The sequence below is a fragment of the Rutidosis leptorrhynchoides genome, chromosome 8 (assembly GCF_046630445.1).
Source record: "Rutidosis leptorrhynchoides isolate AG116_Rl617_1_P2 chromosome 8, CSIRO_AGI_Rlap_v1, whole genome shotgun sequence".
Classification (NCBI taxonomy): Eukaryota; Viridiplantae; Streptophyta; class Magnoliopsida; order Asterales; family Asteraceae; genus Rutidosis; species Rutidosis leptorrhynchoides.
In genome coordinates this window covers 129,661,289-129,685,565 of record NC_092340.1, presented here as the reverse complement: position 1 = coordinate 129,685,565, position 24,277 = coordinate 129,661,289, and the positions used below count along the sequence as shown (strand labels likewise).

General features: G+C 36.7%; 1 protein-coding gene across 1 annotated transcript; it reads right to left on the bottom strand.

Annotated features, from left to right (window-relative positions):
• Positions 1 to 18,242: 18,242 nt before the first annotated feature.
• LOC139863811 (ATP-dependent DNA helicase DDM1) lies at positions 18,243 to 22,833 on the bottom strand. The gene is made up of 15 exons (XM_071852413.1): positions 22,765 to 22,833; positions 22,309 to 22,542; positions 22,082 to 22,174; positions 21,530 to 21,876; positions 21,264 to 21,453; positions 20,982 to 21,157; positions 20,630 to 20,687; positions 20,355 to 20,544; positions 19,993 to 20,088; positions 19,807 to 19,901; positions 19,291 to 19,410; positions 19,040 to 19,159; positions 18,842 to 18,940; positions 18,588 to 18,695; positions 18,243 to 18,502 (listed from the first exon to the last, which is right to left on the bottom strand). Exons 1-15 carry the CDS (start codon positions 22,831 to 22,833, stop codon positions 18,257 to 18,259), a joined length of 2,241 nt encoding a protein of 746 aa, XP_071708514.1. The 3' UTR covers positions 18,243 to 18,256.
• Between the last annotated feature and the right edge of the window lie 1,444 nt (positions 22,834 to 24,277).

The following is a 24,277-nucleotide window of genomic DNA, read 5'->3' as shown; positions in this document are numbered from 1 at the left end:
AAATTTTCATAGTCATGTGGGACTGTAAACCACATCGTTACTACTATTGTTCATACCGCCGTATAGAAATCACTGCTGTACAAAGTGTGAAGAATAAAGAAGTGATTCAAGTATGTTTTTATTTTAAGTTCTATATTGCTTGAGGACAAGCAACGCTCAAGTGTGGGAATATTTGATAATGCTAAAAACGAACATATATTTCATAGCATTATCCCTCAAGAAAGACAAGTTTTTAGTTGCAATTGTTCTATTTACAATTGATATTCGTTTAAATATTAAAAGGTGAAGACAAAAGACAGATTCGACAATTTGAAGACGCAAACGACCAAAATGCTAAAAAGTACAAAGTACAATCCAAGAGGTTCAATTTATTGATAAGAAACGTCTAAAAGTTACAAGAGTACGTGTGATGCCCCGTACAAAACCATCGTGTACGAATCATCAACAACAGGATCATTACAAGGTTAAGTACTATATGTTGTAATTAAAGAAGTTGCATTCAAGATAAAAAGGTGATGTCATAACCAACATCAAATGTTTTACATTTCAAAAGCATGCTTCACTAAGTAGAAGCAAATAATAAGTGTATGTGACCACAATGGTCGTTACAAGTCATAGTTCAAAAGTACGAATGTTTGAATGCAAAATAAAGTAGTTCATGCGATGACAACTCTAAGCAGCAGGTGTCTACAGCACGACTAGTACACAGCGGAAGCTAACCTCAAGCACCTGAGAAAAACATGCTTAAAAACATCAACACAAAGGTTGGTGAGCTATAGTTTAAGTATAACAGTATGTAAAGTAGGCCACAAGATTTCAGTGCTACAAAGAGCGTTTCAAAACAGTATGATAAAGTATATGTTAACCGTGGGCACTTGGTAACTAACTTAACGTTTATACCCCCTGAAAGTATACTTGGCAAGTGCGTATGTTTACGAAGTATTAAACACTCGTTAAATGCTAGCGCTACTAGCCCGAGTGGGGATGTCAAACCCTATGGATCCATATCTAAGATTCGCGTTCATGGTTCAAAAACCAATGATTAAACGTTACCGAGCTAAAGGGAATGTTTCTGCCGTTATATAACCCACACATATATAAGTTTAAGTACTCGTGCCTAGTATGTAAAACATTAAATCCGCATGTATTCTCAGTTCTCAAAATAAGTTAAAGTAAAAAGGGAATGCTATAACTCACAATGATATGTAGCGGTAAAGTAGTAGTCGGGAAAGGTGTGCAAGTAAATGGTCCGAAGTCCTCAACCTAAGTCAAATAGTACTAAGTCAGTAAATCGTCTTAATAGGTTTAAAAGTATGTATTTAAGGTCTTAAGATTCATCATCATTCATCATCAAACAAAAGGCGTAAAGTAAGTTTCGTTTATGAAAGTAGTTTACAACAAAGTCTGACTTCAGTCAGTCACCACGGCCTCTACCCTTACTGAATTAAGGTGAGACCAGTGGCCATGGCTCCGTCTATGAGTCCCTTAAGTGTGGTAAAATTTACAGAAGCAAACTCGTCTTGTTTTGACCGTGGCGACGGTCTAAGTGCGAGTAGGTCAGAAATTTCTGCACAACGTTAAAGGACATAGTGACGATCGGAGGGCCATAAATCCTAAACCGTAACTCGGATTAAGACGAGTCCTATATGAAAAGTTATCTACTCGAAAAGTTCTATCTAAAAATCATGGTTAGAACAGCCCAGGTCTGCTGGTATGTTACAGAAACAGCAGGTCAGTAGGTTTTGGACAGAAACAGTAAGTTTAAAAGGGTTCCGGTGGTCTTGGTGCCATCATGGTTCTCATCCTTGATGCATATAGCTTCAAGTGTACAACTCATTGATGTGTCTACATCATCTTAACCAAGTCTTGACCATCATAACCCTAGTGCAAGTCTAAGACATGAAGCATAACTCACTTAAGAGTTGCATGTAGTTTGATGAACCAAAGTTACATCAAAGTCTTAGGTTTGACACTTACATGAACTATAATAGAAATATTGAACTCTAAACTTGAAAATAAACTAACTAATCAAGATCATAAGTAGTAGAACATAGTTCTTAGTTTGATCTTGAAGATCCAAGACTCAAAAGTCTAGATCCAAAGTTATATTTAAAGAAAACTTATTTGTGTGTTCTTGAACTTTCAAAGTTAACTTAATTTGTTCAAGAGATATGAGATCAAGACTAACTTGTAGTACTTGACCATATAAACTAACTACATGAAATTAAAGTGCATAAAATGAATAAGTGAACTTAAATAAACAAGAAAAGGTTCATGGTTGTTCATACTTTAAAGATTCAAACCAAAGTTTGATCTTTAGAAAGTAAACTTTAAAGTTTACTTCATGAACTTCAAGTATGTCTTTAATCAACACAAGAACTTTATAATCTTTGAAACATTATATGTAGAACCTAAACTAGAGAGTTTAGTTCTTGATTGTTCTTGTTAAAACAAGATAAAAGATGAATCAAACTAAAAAGTTAGATTCTTGAAACATGTAAGTAAATAACAACAATTAACAAGACAGGTAACATTAACAACAAAGAACAACAAATGATGATGATGATTGTGGGTTGATATATCACGGTTTTGATAAGAAGAAAGGAAGAGAAAAAGTCTCATGTAACTTACAAGTTTAGAGAGAAAAAGAGAGGAAATGTTGAGAGGATTTTGCAAGTAAATGAGTGTGTGTGAATGAGGTTTGCAAGTGAACAAATGATGTAAAATAAAAGATTTTGAATCCCTTCCCACCTAGGGAAGCTGTCGATCAGCTGCACACAAGGGATGGAGGGTGTTGTTTGTTGGTTACAAGCATGTAAAAGCTAAAAAGGTTGGTTACTTGGTGTATGTGCATGGGGATAACAAGTTAACTAGATTCCAAGTAACATAACCAACTAGTTACAACTCTAAGTATTACTTACATGTAATATTGGGCTAGTTAGTCCACTTATAATGTAGGGTGGGCTTATAAGCCTAAGGTCATAAGTCCATTACACTAACAAAGCCCAAGTTCAAATAAATCACAAGTTAAACCAATTAAAGCCCAAGTAACTAACTAATAGCCTTAGTTAATTAAAATGATTAATAAATTTAATCATGAATGTAAATAATATCTAAAAATATTATTCGTGAAAGTTCCGGGTGTCACAAAGACGTTTCGGGCACTTAAAAGTCAAGTACGGGCAATTATAGCAACATGTAAATGTAATAACATACATTCGTTTAATCACACATATTAATAATAATAATTATTAATAAATAAACGTTGGAAATTCCAGGGTCGTTACATTACCCACCTGTTAAAGAAAATTTCATCCCGAAATTTAAGCTGAGGTAGATGGAGGAGTCGGGAAAAGGTGAGGATACTTCCGCATCATTTGATCCTCTCGCTCCCAAGTAAACTCAGGTCCTCATTTGGCATTCCATCGTACTCGAACGATCGGAATCTTGTTGCGTTTCAAAGTTTTGATCTCACGATCCATAATTTCAACAGGTTCTTCCACAAAGTGGAGTTTGTCGTCAATAGTAAGTTCTTCTAATGGTATGATAAGTTCAGGTGCAGCAAGACACTTCTTCAAGTTTGACACGTGGAAGGTAGGATGAACTGAGCTCAATTGTGCTGGTAAATCCAAACGATATGCAACGGGTCCAACACGTTCCAGGATTTCAAAAGGACCAATGTATCGTGGGTTTAACTTTCCACGTTTTCCAAAACGGATCACACCTTTCAAAGGTGCAACCTTCAACATTACACGATCACCAACATTGTATTCAAAGTCTTTATGTTTAAGATCAGCATAACTCTTTTGGCGATCACGGGCAGTCTTAAGTCTAGCTTGAATCTGAGCAATCTTCTCCGTGGTTTCGTGGACTACCTCGGGTCCGGTGATTTAATTTTCGCCTACTTCGGCCCAACAAATAGGAGATCGGCACTTACGGCCATACAATGCTTCAAAAGGTGCAGCATTAATGCTTGAGTGATAACTGTTGTTGTACGAGAATTCGGCTAATGGCAAATGCCTTTCCCAGGCCTTTCCAAAATCAATGACACATGCACGCAGCATGTCCTCCAAGGTCTGAATCGTTCATTCACTTTGCCCGTCAGTCTGAGGATGATAAGCAGTACTCATGTCGAGACGAGTTCCCATGGCTTCTTGCAAAGAACGCCAAAATCTAGAAGCAAAACGGGGATCGCGATCGGAGATGATCGATAAAGGTACACCATGATGAGATACTACCTCCTTAATGTATAATTGAGCAAGTCTTTCCATCGTATCTGTTTCCTTCATCACTAGAAAGTGTGCAGATTTGGTAAGGCGGTCAACAATAACCCAAATAGTATCGTATCCGCCCACCGTCTTCGGCAGCTTAGTAATGAAATCTATTGTGATCCTTTCCCACTTCCATTGTGGGATCTTCGGCTGTTGGAGTAAACCATAAGGTCTCTGATGCTCGGCTTTAACCTTCGAGCAAGTTAAACACTTACCAACATAAGTCGCAACGTCCTTCTTAAGATTCAGCCACCAATACTGTTATTTAAGGTCGTGGTACATTTTGCCCGCTCCAGGATGAATCAAATATCTCGATTTGTGTGCTTCATCAAGTATGAGGTTCCATAGATCTCCATAATAAGGTACCCAAATTCTTCCGGCATAACATCGGAGTCCAGACTCCCTAACCTCGAATCGGGAGACAAGTATGTTCAAATGTTCATGAGATATATTCTCCTCCTTGAGAGCCTCATCTTGGGCTACTCTGATCTGACTATTGAGGTTTGAATGAATGGTGATGTTCAGAGCCCTAACTCGAAGAGATGCCGTCTTCTCCTTTCGGCTTAAAGCGTCAGCTACAACATTGGCCTTGCCAGGGTGATAACGGAGTTCACAATCGTAGTCATTGAGCGTCTCGATCCATCGACGCTGTCTCATATTTAGTTGCTTCTGATCAAAGATGTGCTGGAGACTCTTGTGATCGGTGAAGATAGTGCTCTTAGTTCCATACAAATAATGTCTCCACAATTTGAGCGCAAAGACAACGGCTCCAAGTTCAAGATCATGTGTAGTGTAGTTCCGCTCGTGAATCTTCAATTGGCGGGAGGCATAGGCAATAACCTTTGATCGTTGCATCAGTACACAACCAAAACCACTCTTCGATGCATCACAATAAACAACGAAATCGTCACTGCCTTCGGGAAGCGATAGGATAGGTGCGGAGGTTAACTTCTTCTTCAAAGTTTGAAATACTGATTCGTGTGTGGGTTCCCAAATGAACTTCTTGCCCTTGTGAGTCAGCGCGGTCAAAGGACGCGCAATCAGAGAAAATCCTTCGATGAATCTTCGGTAGTAACCGGCGAGACCTAGGAATTGGCGAATATGCGTTGGAGTAGTGGGGGTCTCCCACTTGCTGATGGCTTCAATCTTGGCGGGATCAACTTTGATACCCTGGTCGCTTACAGCATGACCCAAAAATTGTACTTCCTTCAACCAAAATTCACACTTGGAGAATTTGGCGTAAAGTTGCTCTTGTCTTAAGAGTTCAAGCACTAATCGGAGGTGTTGCTCATGTTCTTCTTCGCTCTTAGAGTAGATGAGGATATCATCTATGAAGACGATAACAAACTTGTCCAAGTAAGGATTGCAGACACGATTCATGAGGTCCATGAACACGGCAGGTGCATTTGTCAAACCGAATGGCATCACGAGAAACTCATAATGACCATAACGGGTCCTGAATGCAGTTTTCATCACGTCACTTTCCTTCACCCTCAGCTGGTGATATCCGGATCGCAAATCGATCTTTGAATAAACGCTCGATCCTTGTAGTTGATCAAAAAGATCGTCAATTCGTGGAAGAGGATACCGATTCTTGATAGTCAATTTGTTGAGTTCACGGTAGTCGATACACATACGAAAGGATCCATCCTTCTTCTTCACAAACAACACAGGTGCGCCCCAAGGCAAGAAGCTTGGTTGGATAAACCCTCGATCTAACAGCTCTTGTAGTTGACTCTGTAACTCTTGTATCTCAGAAGGTGCGAGTCTATAAGGTGCGCGAGCTACAGGTGCAGCTCCTGGCACTAAATCAATCTGAAACTCTACAGCTCTCTGCGGCGGCAATCCAGGCAATTCCTCTGGGAAGACATCGGAAAATTCGTTCACAATTCGAACGTCGTTCACGCTCTTCACCTCAGTTTCTACCGCTTTCACATGTGCTAGGACAGCAAAGCGTCCCTTCTTCATAATCTTTTGCGCTTTCACGCAACTAATGAGGTTCAACTTCGAGGTACATCTCTCTCCATAGATAACCAGTGGTTCACCATCTCCTTGTGGTATGCGAAGTGCTTTATCTCCACAGATAATATCGGCCTTTATCTTGCTCAACCAATCCATACCGACGATCACGTCAAAACTTCCCAGTTTGATAGGTATCAAGTCAATTTCAAAATCTGCACCAGCTATATTGATAACAGCTCCTCGACTAATGTGGTCAACTTTTTCAAGTTTACCGTTGGCGACCTCGACAAGCATACTTTCTTTTAACGGTACTAATGACCAATTAATCTTATCGCAAAAATGTCTACATACATAACTTCTATCCGCACCAGTATCAAACAAGACAGAAGCTAAAATATTGTTGATTGTGAATATACCTATCACCAAGTCGGGGTTATCGCGTGCATCCCCTGCATTAACATTAAAAGCTCTACCACGGGGTGGCACGCCATCTTTTCTCTTGTTTGGGCACGCATTTCTGAAATGGACCATCTGCCCGCATTCATAGCACTTCTTCGGTCCATTGGTGTTCGGCTTTCCATTCAAAGTGGTGACCTTGCAGTCCTTCCCGATGTGCCCAGCCCGTTGGCACTTCTTACAGACAACATTGCAATACCCAGTGTGGTGTTTGTAACATCGCTTGCATTGAGGTAAGGTTCCTTTGTAGTTCGGGTTGGTGTTGGTGTTGTTATTGGGATTAGGGTTTCCACCATTGTTGTGCCTCTTGGCGGGGGTCTGATCGTAGTTTCTCCCCCTGTTATTATTGTTGTTGTTGTTGTTGTTGTGGTTGTTGTGGTTGTTATCCCATTTCCTCTTCTCGCTACTACCAGCTTCAAACTTAGCCTTCTCCAGCTCGTCAAGGATGATTTAATTCAGGAGAGTATGCGCCATGCGCATTGCTTCGGGGACATTCGGTGGTTTGGATGAGGTGACATTTCCTTTGATGGACTTAGGGAGTCCCGAGAAGTATTTCTCCATGCGCTTGAATTCGGGGGTGACCATGGTCGGACACATCAGTGCTAACTCCAAAAACCTACGATTGTAACTGTTAAGGTCGTTTCCTACGGCCTTCAACTGCATGAATTCAATTTTCATCTACTGAATTTTGGTTCTCGGACAATACTCATCAATCATAGCCGCCTTGAATTCCTCCCATGGTGTAGCATACGCCTCATCGATACCTTTCACTTGAGCTAACGTGTTCCACCACGTTAGCGCGCCGTCAGATAGCGTGCAAGATGCAAACTTGGTCTTATTGTCCTCCGAACAGTTGCTAACTCGGAATACTGATTCAAGTTTCTCGAACCATCTGGTGAGACCAACTGGTCCCTCGGTGCCGCTGAAGTTATGCGGTTTGCAGCTCTGGAATTCCTTGTATGTACACCCATTTCGAACGGGTGGAATAACCGGTGGTGGTGGCGGTGGAGCTTCGAGATTTCTTTCTGCTAGGGCTGCAGCGACCCGTTCGCTAATCATGTCCTCAATCTGGGCTGCGGTAGGTGTGGTTCTTCCGTTAGCCATGGTATTCTAAACAAAAGTTTTGACTTAAGTCAAAATCCAGCATTCAATATGTAATAATATAGTATATATTAACCAACATGGAATCAAAACATCACATGTTATTAAATAACGCATCTAGGTACAAATACCACAGAGTCATCGTACAGTAATGTAAATAGAACATCATGCAAGAATTTAAATAACGCAAAGTTCCATTCATTAATAATAATAAGTTTCATACATCTAGATAAGTCCATACAATACATAAATGATACAAGAAGCTACAACTAGATTACATCATGAAATCTAAATACAAAGTCCTACGGTGAAGGCGGGTGAACTGCTCCTCGAGCCAACTGCTCCTCGAGCTCAGTGACTCGAGCTCGGAGAGTCTCAATCTCCCTCATCAGTTCCTCGTTAGAGGGAGCTGGTGGGGCAGGCGGTGCAGGTGGGGCGGGTGGTGCGGGTGGTGCCGGTGGTGCTGATGTAGATGGTCCGGCTCCGAATGTAGACGATACGTCCCTAGATGTAAGTGGTCTGTATCTAAATCTAGGTGGTACGGTTCCAGGAATAGTCAATACGTAACGGGGAACCTTACGTATCTGTGGGTCGGCAGGGTATGGCACAACTCGTTTACGAGCAGTAACCCTACGACGATGGCCAAAAGCGTCAGTAAAAGCACGACCTCCATTCACCCCTGGAATGACGGTGCCGTCGAAACGGTACCGCTTCTTCGTTGGGGTGGAGGGTGCCTGAATAGGTCTATCAGCAGGATCCTCATCATCGCTGGAGTCGTCTGATGATGAAGAATCGGCGGATGATGAGTCATCCGAATCGTGTGGTGGTGACACTGGTGGCTGAGCTGGTAATCCGAAGCGTCCGAAGGCGGCCAACATATGTCTGTGTCTGCCTGGCGGAATCACGACTAAACGTCCATCGGGAGTGCGTCGGCAAGGCGTGCGCATGTGGTAACGAAACAGCCCTTCCCCGAACTCCGCGGGGATCTCAATACCACCAATGCGGGGCTGTGACCTCGAGGGTCCGGGAGCAGACACTGGGGCAGGTGCACTAGTACCAGCTCCGGAAGTGGAAGCGCCAGGATCACTAGTGAGTGTCGGGGCCGGTGTATCGGCAGTAGTAGCAGCAGGTGTAGCAGTAGGTAGGGCGACGGGGTCTGAGTCTGTACTGCCCGAAATGCTAGCAGGTGGAACATCCGACATCTGAACAAGGAAAAATAAATTTTCCATGTCAGTATGCCATAAAGCAAGCAAATAATAGGCCAACAGTTTAAATCATGTATAACGGTAACTAGCATGGCAATAACAGTAATTCGTATGAAGGTAGCATGCAATCGAAAGCAAGTAGCATCATGCAGTAGTGAAATCATGTAGTAGCATACGGCATATAGCGGAAAAAGTAAGCAGTAGCATGCAGTAAATTCAGCGGAAACAAGTAAACTAGCAAGTTGTAGATTAGTCCTATTAGTGAATCCTACTCGGGTTGGTCTTAGACTCACTAATGCAACCTAATTCCCTACAACCAATGCTCTGATACCAAATGTGATGCCCCATACAAAACCATCGTGTACGAATCATCAACAACAGGATCATTACAAGGTTAAGTACTATATGCAGTAATTAAAGAAGTTGCATTCACGATAAAAAGGTGATGTCATAACCGACATCAAATGTTTTACATTTCAAAAGCATGCTTCACTAAGTAGAAGCAAATAATAAGTGTATGTGACCACAATGGTCGTTACAAGTCATAGTTCAAAAGTACGAATGTTTGAATGCAAAATAAAATAGTTCATGCGGTGACAACTCTAAGCAGCGGGTGTCTACAGCACGACTAGTACACAGCGGAAGCTAACCTCAAGCACCTGAGAAAAACATGCTTAAAAACGTCAACACAAAGGTTGGTGAGCTATAGTTTAAGTATAACAGTATGTAAGGTAGGCCACGAGATTTCAATGCTACAAAGAGCGTTTCAAAATAGTATGATAAAGTATATGTTAACCGTGGGCACTTGGTAACTAACTTAACATTTATACCCCCTGAAAGTACACTTGGCAAGTGCGTATGTTTACAAAGTATTAAACACTCGTTAAATGCTAGCGCTACTAGCCCGAGTGGGGATGTCAAACCCTATGGATCCATATCTAAGATTCGCGTTCATGGTTCAAAAACCAATGATTAAACGTTACCGAGCTAAAGGGAATGTTTCTGCCGTTATATAACCCACACATATATAAGTTTAAGTACTCGTGCCTAGTATGTAAAACATAAAATCCGCATGTATTCTCAGTTCCCAAAATAAGTTAAAGTAAAAAGGGAATGCTATAACTCACAATGATATGTAGCGGTAAAGTAGTAGTCGGGAAAGGTGTGCAAGTAAATGGTCCGAAGTCCTCAACCTAAGTCAAATAGTACTAAGTCAGTAAATTGTCTTAATAGGTTTAAAAGTATGTATTTAAGGTCTTAAGGGTCATCATCATTCATCATCAAACAAAAGGCGTAAAGTAAGTTTCGTTTATGAAAGTAGTTTACAACAAAGTCTGACTTCAGTCAGTCACCACGGCCTCTAACCTTACTGAATTAAGGTGAGACCAGTGGCCATGGCTCCGTCTATGAGTCCCTTAAGTGTGGTAAAATTTACAGAAGCAAACTTGTCTTGTTTTGACCGTGGCGACGGTCTAAGTGCGAGTAGGTCAGAAATTTCTGCACAACGTTAAAGGACATAGTGACGATCGGAGGGCCATAAATCCTAAACCGTAACTCGGATTAAGACGAGTCCTATATGAAAAGTTATCTACTCGAAAAGTTCTATCTAAAAATCATGGTTAGAACAGCCCAGGTCTGCTGGTATGTTACAGAAACAGCAGGTCAGTAGGTTTTGGACAGAAACAGGAAGTTTAAAAGGGTTCCGGTGGTCTTGGTGCTTGATGTTCATCATGGTTCTCATCCTTGATGCATATAGCTTCAAGTGTACAACTCATTGATGTATCTACATCATATTAACCAAGTCTTGACCATCATAACCCTAGTGCAAGTCTAAGACATGAAGCATAACTCACTTAAGAGTTGCATGTAGTTTGATGAACCAAAGTTACATCAAAGTCTTAGGTTTGACACTTACATGAACTATAATAGAAATATTGAACTCTAAACTTGAAAATAAACTAACTAATCAAGATCATAAGTAGTAGAACATAGTTCTTAGTTTGATCTTGAAGATCCGAGACTCAAAAGTCTAGATCCAAAGTTATATTTAAAGAAAACTTATTTGTGTGTTCTTGAACTTTCAAAGTTAACTTAATTTGTTCAAGAGATATGAGATCAAGACTAACTTGTAGTACTTGACCATATAAACTAACTACATGAAATTAAAGTGCATAAAACGAAGAAGTGAACTTAAATAAACAAGAAAAGGTTCATAGTTGTTCATACTTTAAAGATTCAAACCAAAGTTTGATCTTTAGAAAGTAAACTTTAAAGTTTACTTCATGAACTTCAAGTATGTCTTTAATCAACACAAGAACTTTATAATCTTTGAAACATTATATGTAGAACCTAAACTAGAGAGTTTAGTTCTTGATTGTTCTTGTTAAAACAAGATAAAAGATGAATCAAACTAGAAAGTTAGATTCTTGAAAAATGTAAGTAAATAACAACAATTAACAAGACAAGTAACATTAACAACAAAGAACAACAAATGATGATGATGATTGTGGGTTGATATATCACGGTTTTGACAAGAAGAAAGGAAGAGAAAAAGTCTCATGTAACTTACAAGTTTAGAGAGAAAAAGAGAGGAAATGTTGAGAGGATTTTGCAAGTAAATGAGTGTGTGTGTGTGTGTGAATGAGGTTTGCAAGTGAACAAATGATGTAAAATAAAAGATTTTGAATCCCTTCCCACCTAGGGAAGCTATCGATCAGCTGCACACAAGGGAGGGAGGGTGTTGTTTGTTGGTTACAAGCATGTAAAAGCTAAAAAGGTTGGTTACTTGGTGTATGTGCATGGGGATAACAAGTTAACTAGATTCCAAGTAACATAACCAACTAGTTACAACTCTAAGTATTACTTACATGTAATATTGGGCTAGTTAGTCCACTAATAATGTAGGGTGGGCTTATAAGTCCAAGGTCATAAGTCCATTACACTAACAAAGCCCAAGTTCAAATAAATCACAAGTTAAACCAATTAAAGCCCAAGTAACTAACTAATAGCCTTAGTTAATTAAAATGATTAATAAATTTAATCATGAATGTAAATAATATCTAAAAATATTATTCGTGAAAGTTCCGGGTGTCACAAAGACGTTTCGGGCACTTAAAAGTCAAGTACGGGCAATTATAGCAACATGTAAATGTAATAACATACATTCGTTTAATCACACGTATTAATAATAATAATTATTAATAAATAAACGTTGGAAATTCCAGGGTCGTTACAGTACGAGCCGCGAAACGCAAAGTACAAGATATTAAATCGTACGAAAGGACGTTCGAAAATTCGGAACCGGGACATGAACCAACTATCAATGCGTGACGCAACGGAGCTAAAATGACAAGTCAACTATGCACATGAATATAATATAATATATAAATAATTCTTAAAATTATATATATATATATATATATATATATATATATATATATATATATATATATATATATATATATATATATATATATATATATATATTATATTAAAAACCGTCGGCAAACTAGCAAACAAGTGAATGTGAGCTGTCCCAGGGGGCCATGCGATCGCATGGCCTGGAGGAGTAAAAGTCATGCGATCGCATGGCAGGAAATAGCTGGCCACATCTATAAATTGAAGCGTTTTTCGGACGAATGATACACATCTTTTTCTATCTACTCTCTATCTCTCAATATATATATATATATATATATATATATATATATATATATATATATATATATATATATATATATATATATATATATTTAATTATAATTTTAATTTTAAGTTAATAATAATAAGGTTATAGTGGCGAATGTTTTAAGTTTGTAAGTCGAAATTCTGTCCGTGTAACACTACGCGATTAATACTCATTGTAAGTTATGTTCAACCTTTCTAAATTAATGTCTCGTAGCTAAGTTATTATTATGCTTATTTAAATCGAAGTAATCATGATGTTGGGCTAAATATTAAAGACGGGGTAATTGGGCTTTGTACCATAATTGGGATTTGGACAAAAGACCGACACTTGTAGAAATTGGACTATAGACTATTAATGGGCTTTATATTTGTTTAACTGAATGATAGTTCGTTAATTTAATATAGAGATTTACAATTGGACGTACCTATAAATAATCATATACACTCGGTCGGACACGATGGGCGGGATATTTATAAGTAATAATAATCGTTCATTTGACCGGACACGGGAATGGATTAATAGTCAATGGACTCATTAAAACAGGGGTGGATTACATACAAGGACACTTGGTGTAATTGTTAATAAAGTATTAAAACCTTGGATTGCACACAGTCGATAACCTGGTGTAATCATTAACAATGTATTAAAACCTTATTACAGTTTAAGTCCCCAATTAGTTGGAATATTTGACTTCGGATTATAAGGATAATTTGACGAGGACACTCGCACTTTATATTTATGACTGATGGACTGTTATGGACAAAAATCAGATGGACATATCGAATAATTCAGGATAAAGGACAATTAACCCATGGAAATAAATTAAAATCAACACGTCGAACATCATGATTACGGAAGTTTAAATAAGCATAATTCCTTTATTTTATATCTTATCGCACTTTTAATTATCGCACTTTTTAATTATCGCAATTTTATTTATCGTCATTTTAATTATCGCACTTTTTAATCGCACTTTTATTATCGTTATTTAATTTACGCTTTAAATTAAGTCATTTGTATATTTAATATTTTACATTAGGTTTTAATTGCGACTTAAGACATAAAATCGACAAACCGGTCATTAAACGGTAAAACCCCCTTTTTATAACAATAATAATATTACTTATATATATATATTTTTATACAAATATAGTTTAAAATAAATATAGCGTTAAACTTGGCTAGCTCCCTGCGGAACGAACCGGACTTACTAAAAACTACACTACTTTACGATTAGGTACACTGCCTATAGTGTTGTAGCAAGGTTTGGGTATATCCACTCTATAAATAAATAAATAACTTGTATAAAATTATATCGTATTTAATAGTATTTCGTAGTAAAAATATAACTATTTCGTATACACCTCGCATAACATTAATTACGCATCAGATAGGAGTATTTTTTTGTATTACTTTGGTTGTTTGCTCTTTTAGTTGTCAACTTGCTACAATTTTTACCATGGAATGGTATTAAGTGACTCCCTTATAGATCAGTCGATTACCATATAAACTTCGAATTCCATTGTGCATAACATAACTTCCACATGTTTGTCCTGATGTATATCAAAATTAACAATTTCAAAAAGAAGTAAAATCTAGAAATATACTACGGAGTATATACAAAGCATGATAATCTAATGAAATAATTATACCTCTTATGTCGATTGTGGATGATGACAGATTAAACTACAACTTGTATTGTGTAGATGGAAATCACATATCGAAGGTTGGGATTGTGCGAACGTTAATTGCATATCCGCTAAGAATCTCAGCGTCGAGATTGTGCGAACCCTAATTAGGTTCATACCATTGAAAGAAATCGATCTAATTTAGCCTGATTGCTTAGAATAAAATAAATTAGGGTTCATACATATTTTATTACAGCTTGTATTTCGCCATGGCTTTGTGTTTTCTAGTAAATTTTAATCGGTTGAAAAATGAGTTTTTCATCATCGCTACGAAGATCGATTTCTACATAACGATTAGATGAATGTTCCTTGTAGTTGCCCGTTGTTCTTAATCTAATGGTTATTTCTTCTTCACATAAATTTTTTTAAAATTGATTAGCAAAAGATGACTTTGTTATTATATATAATAATATAGATATAGATTATCCAATTCAATTTTAATATACTGTAATCAGAATTTTAAAAAACATAATATATATATATTGGTTCTCAAGGCTTTTATATAGTACTTATTAGACCATCTTTAACCCTCTCGAGCGTGTTGGCGTGTTGCTGGGTGGGGGTGGGATGCTTGATGGATATGCTGGTAAACTGTTAGATAATGGGTGACTTGCTGAGTGGCGTGTTGCTGGGTAGGGGTGGGGTAATTTTAATTTCTTATTCATTTTTCTTTCATTTTTCTTGATTTCAATTTATTTTGTTTAATTACTTTATATTATTATTTTGTAAATTATAAAAAAATAAATAAATTCAATAAAACACATTAAAATTAAAAATAAAATAATACGATTACGTAAGTCTTATAAAAAAATTACAATAATTAAAAAAACGTAACTTAATTTATTTTTAAAAAGTCCTAAAATTTTAAAAATACAATACAAATGTAAATAATAAAACTACTCGTAATCGTCCTCATCCGACAATTGAATTAAGTCGTCATACTCTGCGAGCAAGGTCTTCTTCATCTTCAAGCATCGTTTCTTTTCCTTCGGGTTCCTTATGTTTGTGATGTCCAAGGACGGAATTCATTTTGTGGCTTCGAGTGCGGCTTTCATACGTTCCGTCTTGGTGATTGAGTCCATTTGTTCAAGCTTTTTCTTTGCAACTTCGCCCTTGTACGCGTTAACCGATTCACATAACTCCTCAAATTTTGAAGAGTTTGTAGAACGATAGCTTTGTGATGCATCGGAAGATGTGGAAGTCCTAGTCGCTTTCTTTGCTCGATTCCTTCCAATGGGTCGTTCAATCGGATCATCACCTAAAAGCACATTATCATTACAATCATCAGTAATATCAATCGTTTGGACCATGTACTCCTCATCCTCTCCGCGCACACCTTTACCATAAACAATATCACCAACCGCAGCAGGCGCAAGCCACTTCGGTTTGTCTTTCAAAAACTCCCATGCATCTTTAAACGCCCAAGTTTTCAACTCAGTATTACAATACGCTTTTACCGCAGCCTCATAAAAGCATTTTTCAGTTTTTCCGCTACACCTTTGATTGCGTTTTTCGGCCTCGTAATAGCCTTGAAAAGCTTTGCACCGCTGTCCACATAACGCCATATTCCCGATAACGCATCTTCCATTCGATACTATCCTTTTTCGTTATTGTTGAATTTGCTCATAACGGTACCCCACATTGATGCATATTTTTGAGAGTTTCCGACAATCGGATTCTCGAACGCATCAAGCTAACATTTCGCCAACCAAACTTCTTTGGCCGATGTCAAAATTCTTTTTTGACACAGTTCACGTGCCTTTTGTTTGTCTTTACGTTGGTGACTTATTCTTCTCCTCCCACCACCCCCTTGTTCGGGTACGGGTTCTACTTCGGGTTGCGATTGTGTTTATGATTGTGTTTGTGATTGAAAACGTGGATGTGGGGATAACCCGAGTTCTCTTTGAATTTCTTGTAATTTTTGAAATTGTTGTAGTTGATGTATTTGTTGTTCAACTTCTTGTGGGTTCATATTCATATTGAACGAGCTAGTTGTATAATTGGCAAAAGACCAGGTCGAGATTGGTTTGAAGATGACAAACATGGTGTTGTCGGCTCGCCACTGCCGGTTAAAATGTTGTTAAACACCGACCACTCGTTCGGGGTTGACATTGTTAATAATTTTGTGAGATAAAGTGTGTGAAAATGAATATGAGATGAAGTGTTTGAGCTGTGAAAAAGTGTATATTTTTGAAGTGTATATATAGAGGAGTGTTTTAATTTATTTTAATTTATTTATTTATTTGTTTACGGCAAACACCAACAGCAAACTAGCCGTTGAATTTGAAACGGCCAATCACATTCGAGAATTCAAGTTGCACGTTGTTTCCTTCACCTGTGTTGGCTACCAGCACGCCAGAATATATACCCACCAACACGCCGCGTTAGCCACGTGTTGGCGGCGTGTTGGGTGCACTTTTGCTCCAGCACGTACCGTTAGAGATGGTCTTAGTAAGTTTAGGGAGTACTCTCTAAAACAATAACAAAACTCAATTCTATAAAATTATAGTATGGTATAGTTAAGTTGTAGATAATTCTTCCTTTATTTTAGAATAAAAAGAAGTCGTTTCTCCATTAAAAATGAAACACCCCCAAGAGTAGAGAAAGTCCCCTCGCTCAATGTTCTATCACTTCTATGGATAGAGAGATTGGTTCCGATTTCCGAATGGGCCTCCGGGCAATAAGTAGGTTGATAAAAAATCGTCATGAAAATGGTATAATCAAATTTCCTTGAGTTTTAAAACCTGCCTGAAAATCAATTTAGGTTCTAAACGGCAGTCAAGTCTTCAACAAATCGACGCTTGCTGTTGACTTGATTAATAAAGCGGTTATGACTTATGAAGTGTTATTCTGCGTAAAAATACAGGGGGCTGAAAAGTTATATTGCATTTATGTGCCAAGTAATCATCTTTATCTTGGAGACATAGTTCTTGTCGATACAAAAGATGTTATGAAGCCTAACATCTTAGTTCAAGAAAGTATAGGTAAGTATATTCTAAATTAAACCATGTGTTTAATATGCATTTAGCTTTTTTCTTTTCGAAAGAAAAAAAAAAAGAAAACATATATAACCGAAGATTTTTAATCAATACTTGAAAGAAGAAGAAAAAAAAAACCTACTAAACAGTACCAAGAAATATCCTGGCCGGCCTCGCAACAAAACAATGCAACCTACCAGACTAAAACACTACCTAGCCAACTAACCTATAAACAGACACCAATACAGAATTGATACGGACATTTATTTTGTGACCAACGGACAGAGATTGTGGGAAGTATGCTGTTTAACAAGTATGACGCAAAGAAAGCGGATTACATTGTTCAAGCAATACAAACAGAGTAAACAAGCACTTGGTAGCTAGATGTCTTTTTTATTGTAATTTGTAATGTAATTAATGCATTGTAAACAAGATTTTTCCAAGAAAATTGAATATTTTTACTCATAGGTACTAAACCTTACTGAATAATCTCATGATCAATTACAAATGTTATTCATGATCACCTTAAGATATGCTTTAGTGATAAAAGATTCAAAAACGGCTTTTTGCTTGTTTCTTTTCCATTTCTTTCTGTATTCTGTTTGCAAACATTTCATTAATAAAACAGACATTAATAAAATAAAAAAAAGAGCAGCATGAAATATTAAAACAAACACTGCATTATAAAAGATAATGCATAACAATACACTTCTGCCCATTCTCTGAGTTCTGTTTTACCAAATAGTCTATTACATGGAACCAACTTAAATCCAATTCAACATCCAAAATTCACAATTCTCACCAAAAGAGACATAGCGTTCCAACAACAGCCCAAAAAGTCTAACAAACGAATCGGGTGGGTCCCATATATGGCAAAAAAAGAGAGACAAAACGGGCAAAACGTATTTTAAGTGTTGACAGTTGACAACATCCCTCCAGTAGCCGTGGGTATGACCACCTCCCAACCTGGGCCTTTCAGTGGAAGTAAACTCTCCAAAAAGTCCGGCTTTTCATCCGCTGCTTTTGCAGGTCCAGCAGCAATCAAATCGCTTCGATCCAAAACACGTTCAAGATCCTCATCGCTGATATCCGTTTGTATCATTTTGTCTTCTGGATCATCATCGTCTCGCAGAAGTGATAGCATGTCCTCTTCCTACAAATATCAATCATACTTCATAAATAAGATTCTTAATACAAGTATAAAACATACAAATGTATCTACGGAATTAGATATATACATCCAGGAGTTCATTTGACTTTGCTACTCTTTCCTGTTGAAATTGACCACTACCAATCACCACATGCTCAAGCTTCAACTTGCTGAAAGCTCTTTTCAGAATTCGGCCCTGAATCATATTATTATTCAACATCATATCGCATACATATATTGTATCATATATCATATATACTACTCAAAGTAGATGAAAATATCAGTGTTGCACAACTCATAATGCAACCTAGGAAAACATACATATCAAGTAAATAAAAATACCTCAACAGACTGGGCAGTTGCAAGCCTGTAGACGTGAACAGGTTTTGTCTGGCCAATTCTATGGCATCTATCCATTGCCTGCAAATCCATTTGAGGATTCTGGAATCCAAAAACGATAAAAGAGTTAATTAATATTACGTACATTAAAAGGGTATCGAGTAAAACGGGTAAACATTAGATAAACTAAAAGGGCATTACCCAATCACTGTCATATAGTATGCAGGTATCAGCTGAAGTGAGATTGATTCCTAGCCCACCAGCCCTTGTGCTCAGAAGAAATATTCTATATTCACTGTTCATATCATTGAAGTCCTTAATCTGTTGTTTTAACATATAACAGAAATATCAGTAAACAACAGTGTTAAATTGTTAATAATTAATAAGAAACAGTATAATAAAGTTATGAGGAATTATATTATATTAATAATTAATAATTAATATTAATATACTTGTCGTCTTCTGTCCTCCAAATTCACACTGCCGTCAATTCTGCATACTTCCATACCCTTCTCGCTGAAGTAGTAATGCATTATATCCAATATTTTAGTCCACTGAGAGAATATTAGAACCTGTTCACCAAAATCATGCATCAGAACAAAAAAATAAAATTTAAGCACACACATATAGATAATAGAGTAATGATCACAAATAAAAGGCCTTGAAGAAGGGGGTGATTTAAAATATATTTCCAAAACACATACATGCATACACTCTTTTTCATGTTTTCAAGAAACGCATCTTAACTCAGTCAAACCGGGTCAATCTTGGTCACATTCGGTCAAAACTTGGGATTACTCTGAAAATCAGTCAAAATTGGTCAATGTTAAACTTGGTCAACAACCGAGTACTCCCTAAAAAGTCCCGACCGAGTACTGCCCGAGTACCAAGATTTGCAACCATGTTAGCACCAATATATTTCAAGATCGAGACACTTAGTGGTACAGAATACGAAAGTATTGGCATACTTTGTGCTTGCGAGCAAACAGCTTTTCCAGTAATCGTTCCAGCAACTGAAACTTCCCACATTGTCCAACTAACTGTTCTAACGGAGGATAAAAACCTGTCCAGAAATAGATATTTGTTTTAAAATTTCCCAAAAAAAAAAAAGAAAAAAAAATCATTTATAAGTATAGGGATGAAATGGCACATACAGGAACCCTCAAAAGCTGCCTCTAAGAGGTCAGGATGGTTACAATTTTTCCGGAGCTGGATCATCAAATTATTCAGCTGTCCTTTCGTGCCACGACCTGCATAATAATAATAATCTCACTTTAAGAAAAACTGAAAAATGTTTTTATCTTAATTCAACTTATTGTTTTCATAATAGCTTGATATTTTGTAATAAACTTAAAAACATGACTCTCAACTCTCAAGTCTTAGATGTCATTTTTCTACAAAATTTTCATGGTATTTGTAATCCAGAATAACGCAGAGTATATAGATTTGTAAGATTTTAATTGATTCCGTGTTTTGTATTATCAAATCAAATCTAATAAAGTGGAATTTGCATTACCAGTGTCAACTTTCTCACGCAAATACGCTTCAAGAGACTTGTTAACTAAATGTTCTTGAAAGTTTCTTTGATGCTCAGTTAGAGTAGCATAAAGAATTATCTCTTTCTTACGAGGAAGCATATACTCAACATCCTCTTTCATTCTCCTCAGCAAAAACGGACGCAATATTGCGTGCAATTTTGCAACCACCTGTTAATTCATATCCACATCATTTAATATTAAATAAGTTATATAAATTAGAGTTGGTTAAAAAAAATTCTAAGCTTGTACATACTCGTGCTTTTCTCCCTTCTTCAGCCTCCTCATTGTTTGACTTTCCAGAAAAATCAAACCTAAAAGAAAAATAAATAATATTATTATTAATGAAAATTAAAGAACAACAACATTATTCAGTTGTGCTATCATAGTGTGTGCATATTTAACTTGATATTTTGTGAACAGTGCAACAATCACATTAGTAACTTATAAAAATATCAAAGTGTGTAACCTCAAATGAGTACTAAAACAAGCAATTTCCTTTATAATTGAACATGATTAAGCAATAAGCAATTAAGCTATACCATCTTGCAAAACAGTAAAATTTATTTATAATAAGTGATATGTACAGAAGATTAAGATGAATTTACCAAGACTCAAATTCTTCATGAGAGGAGAATATATCAGGCAAGATGAAATTCAGCAACGACCAAAGTTCAGCAAGATTGTTTTGTAAAGGTGTACCAGTCAACAAAAGCTTGTTTTCAACACGCAGCCATTTTAATTCCCTCAACAATTTGCACTTTGAATTTTTCAATCTGTGACCCTGCAAATCATGAAAACCAGTGAGTAATTACAATACCAAAATATGTTTTTATGTAGCCAACAACAACATTTACACAATCTATAAAGAAAAATCTGATTAAAATCACCTCATCAACCACAAGATACTTCCAATTGTAGTGCCTCAAGTACTTTTTAGCATCGTTCATCGCTACTTCATACGAAGTAATTACAATCGGAAATTTAGGGCCCACTGCTTTTGGCATGTGCTTTCTCCTTATCTCATCCCTTGCCTTCCTATCCCCATGGTAAATAACTGCATTCACAGATGGCGTAAACCTGCACAAACAGAAAAAGTTAACAACTTTATGAAAACCAATAAAAATGGTAACTTTATAGACCAAGAAAACGATACCTTGATATTTCATTCAACCAGTTAGCCAGAGTAGACAAAGGGGCAATAACCAAGTAAGGCCCATCTAAGCCCTTCCCTTTAAGATGTGCAAGAAAACCAATTGTTTGGATTGTTTTCCCAAGTCCCATCTGGTCAGCGAGGATCCCGTTAAGCCCGTTTTGCCAAAGTGAAATTAACCATTTGACACCTTTAAGTTGATAAGATTTTAACTTTCCACCAGTTAACAAAGGAACAAGGTCAGCCTGCTCCTTTTCAGCTCTCTCTTCCTTGCTCAAATTCAAACCATCAGTAGGAGTGCTTTCTTCAGATCGATTCATCATTGCTGCAACAGCTGTCTTAGCCCTCCTCTGTAAACAAAACAAAATATAATCAAAATTGTATCATCATAACAAACTAAACATGTTGAATGTAACCAAGATATAACATCATATATCCAAAATATACTTATATACCAACCATCATAACTTGTAAACGCAGACAATTATAAGCAATAACAGACTTATAACATAAAATAAAATAAAATGCAATTATGTACATAAAATTAAACATTACTGTATTGTAATTTGCAGCAGCTTTTCGCTTTCTACCACCACGGCCTTTCTTCTTTTCCTCCTTGACATCATTATCATCTTCAGCCAGCCCATTCTACAATAACACATGTCAAAAAAGTTCCTTGGTCACATAAAATGTAAATTTTTCGCCAAAAAAAGACAATAACTTTGTCATAAACTTATAGTAGTAATTAATACAAGCAATAATATATACACATTGACGCATACATTGGTGATGTCATCCATTTTCTCTAGTAGAAACTCAGAGTAAAGCTGAGTCTGAGTAAGAAGCTCATCAAGTTTAGTAAACTGTGTTTCGTTTAAGTTAGGTGCTTCTTTTGCAACATCTTCTTCTTCAATTGTTCTTTGTTGTTCAAGCTTAACTTCCTCTTCTATGATTGCATCTGGTAACAAACAAGCCTCCACCTTTTCCACCTCAGCAACCTTGTCCTTGCAGATATCCTTCAAAACAAGTTATAATAGCTAAAATTAACCAAAAAATGAAACTTCAAAACACCAAATCTGATATATTTTACAAAATAAATAAACTTCAAAACTCATGAAATGCTGACATGAGATACAGAGCATATAGATACACAAAACGCTGATATAAATCTCAAAACAGAGTAAAGTAAATAGAGTATAAACGAAAAAGGGAAGATAGGTAAAATGATAGTAGCACACCTCTTCTTCAAGCACTGATGTCGGAGAATCTACTAGCGGCTCCTCCGTGACGTCATTTTTCGGCACCATTTTTCAAGTCAAAACCCTAGAAAACAAAATCATCGCATAAAAATCATTTTTTCAAAAATAAAATACGTACACAGCACACGGAACTTATATAAAAACAAAATGGCCGTAATTTTCTAAAACTAAAACCTAAATAATTGGAAGTTAAACCTAATCGTTTTAAGTAGTTTAAAATACATAAATGAAAATGCACATCTACAAATTAAACAAAGAAAACGAACATGAAATAGTGAGTGAAACGTACTTGGATTAGGGCAAGAACGTGGCGGTGGGAGATGATGGAAGGTCTTCCGGAAAAATGGAGAAGGGTCAGGGGGGGGGGGGAAATGCTTTTTAATGGAGAAAACAAAAAAGAGGGAATTATTTTTTTTTATTTTTGGTGGAAATATTAATTTAATTATTAAAAAAAGTTGTCTGACCGAGGGAATGGGCGGGAAACGTGCAATTGCTATTTTGCCATGGAAAGAAGACACAATTACGAGTGGATGCCATTTTTCGTGAACAGTCGTTTTTTTCAAAAATTTTCCCATTAATCGATGAACTATTAAGGTACGGGTACTTGCATAATTTAATTTAACTTTTTTTGATCATACATAAAGTAATATTTTGAAAAAAGTAGGTACAAAACATTATTCATGAAAAATAGGTACAAAACATTATTCATATTAAGGGTGTGTTTGGACCAAAATATCTAGAGATGGAGCTTATAGCGGGAGGTCTGGAGCTGGAGCTGGAGCTGGAGCTTATTATTGAAGGTGGTAGCTGGAGCTTATTATTTTTTATAAATGTTTGGTAAACTAGCTGGAGCTTATTTTTCAGTTCATACGCTCTACTTTTTTTCATAAGCTACTACAAGTAGCTTATTTTTTCAGAGCTTATGATTTTCATAAGCTCTACTTTTTTTGTCTACCAAACGAAACTTATGACTTCGAGCTTATTAAAATCATAAGCTCAAGCTCCCATAAACTTCCATAAGCTACGCGCCAAACACACCCTAATATTAATATTCATTTCATATTCATATTATAATAATTTATTTATTTATTTATAATTATATACTCCGTATTATAATTATATAGACCTCTCAATTCTGACATACTTTTTTCAATTTCACCTCAACGCCACATCAGTTTTCTCTCTCCACCTCTTCTCATTACATTCTTATAAGAGTGTTTCTAACCGTTACGGTCACATCAAAGACAAGTGATGTACTTTTTGGTGATGTGGCAAGGTCAAGAGATAAAGTTAAATAAAAGGGAGTGTCAAATTTGATAGTTAAATTTGTGAATGGGTGATGTGGTAAAATATTATTGGTAGTTGGGTATAAAATATATTAATTAATAATATATAAAAATATACAAAAAAAATCTGATTGGCTGAAACTCATTTGACACACCCGTGAAATTTCCGACTGACGCCCCGGGTGTCAAATTTTGACGCCGCGTTA

What these genes read in the sequence shown, in the direction of transcription:
- LOC139863811 (XM_071852413.1), bottom strand. Translation starts at nt 22,833, where the DNA reads ATGGTGCCGAAAAATGACGTCACGGAGGAGCCGCTAGTAGATTCTCCG. An exon ending in CTGCTGCAAATTACAATACA is followed by an intron (nt 21,877 to 22,081) that starts GTAATGTTTAAT and finishes TTTTGTTTACAG; the next exon opens with AGGAGGGCTAAGACAGCTGT. An exon ending in CATGAAGAATTTGAGTCTTG is followed by an intron (nt 20,688 to 20,981) that starts GTAAATTCATCT and finishes TTTTTCTTTTAG; the next exon opens with GTTTGATTTTTCTGGAAAGT.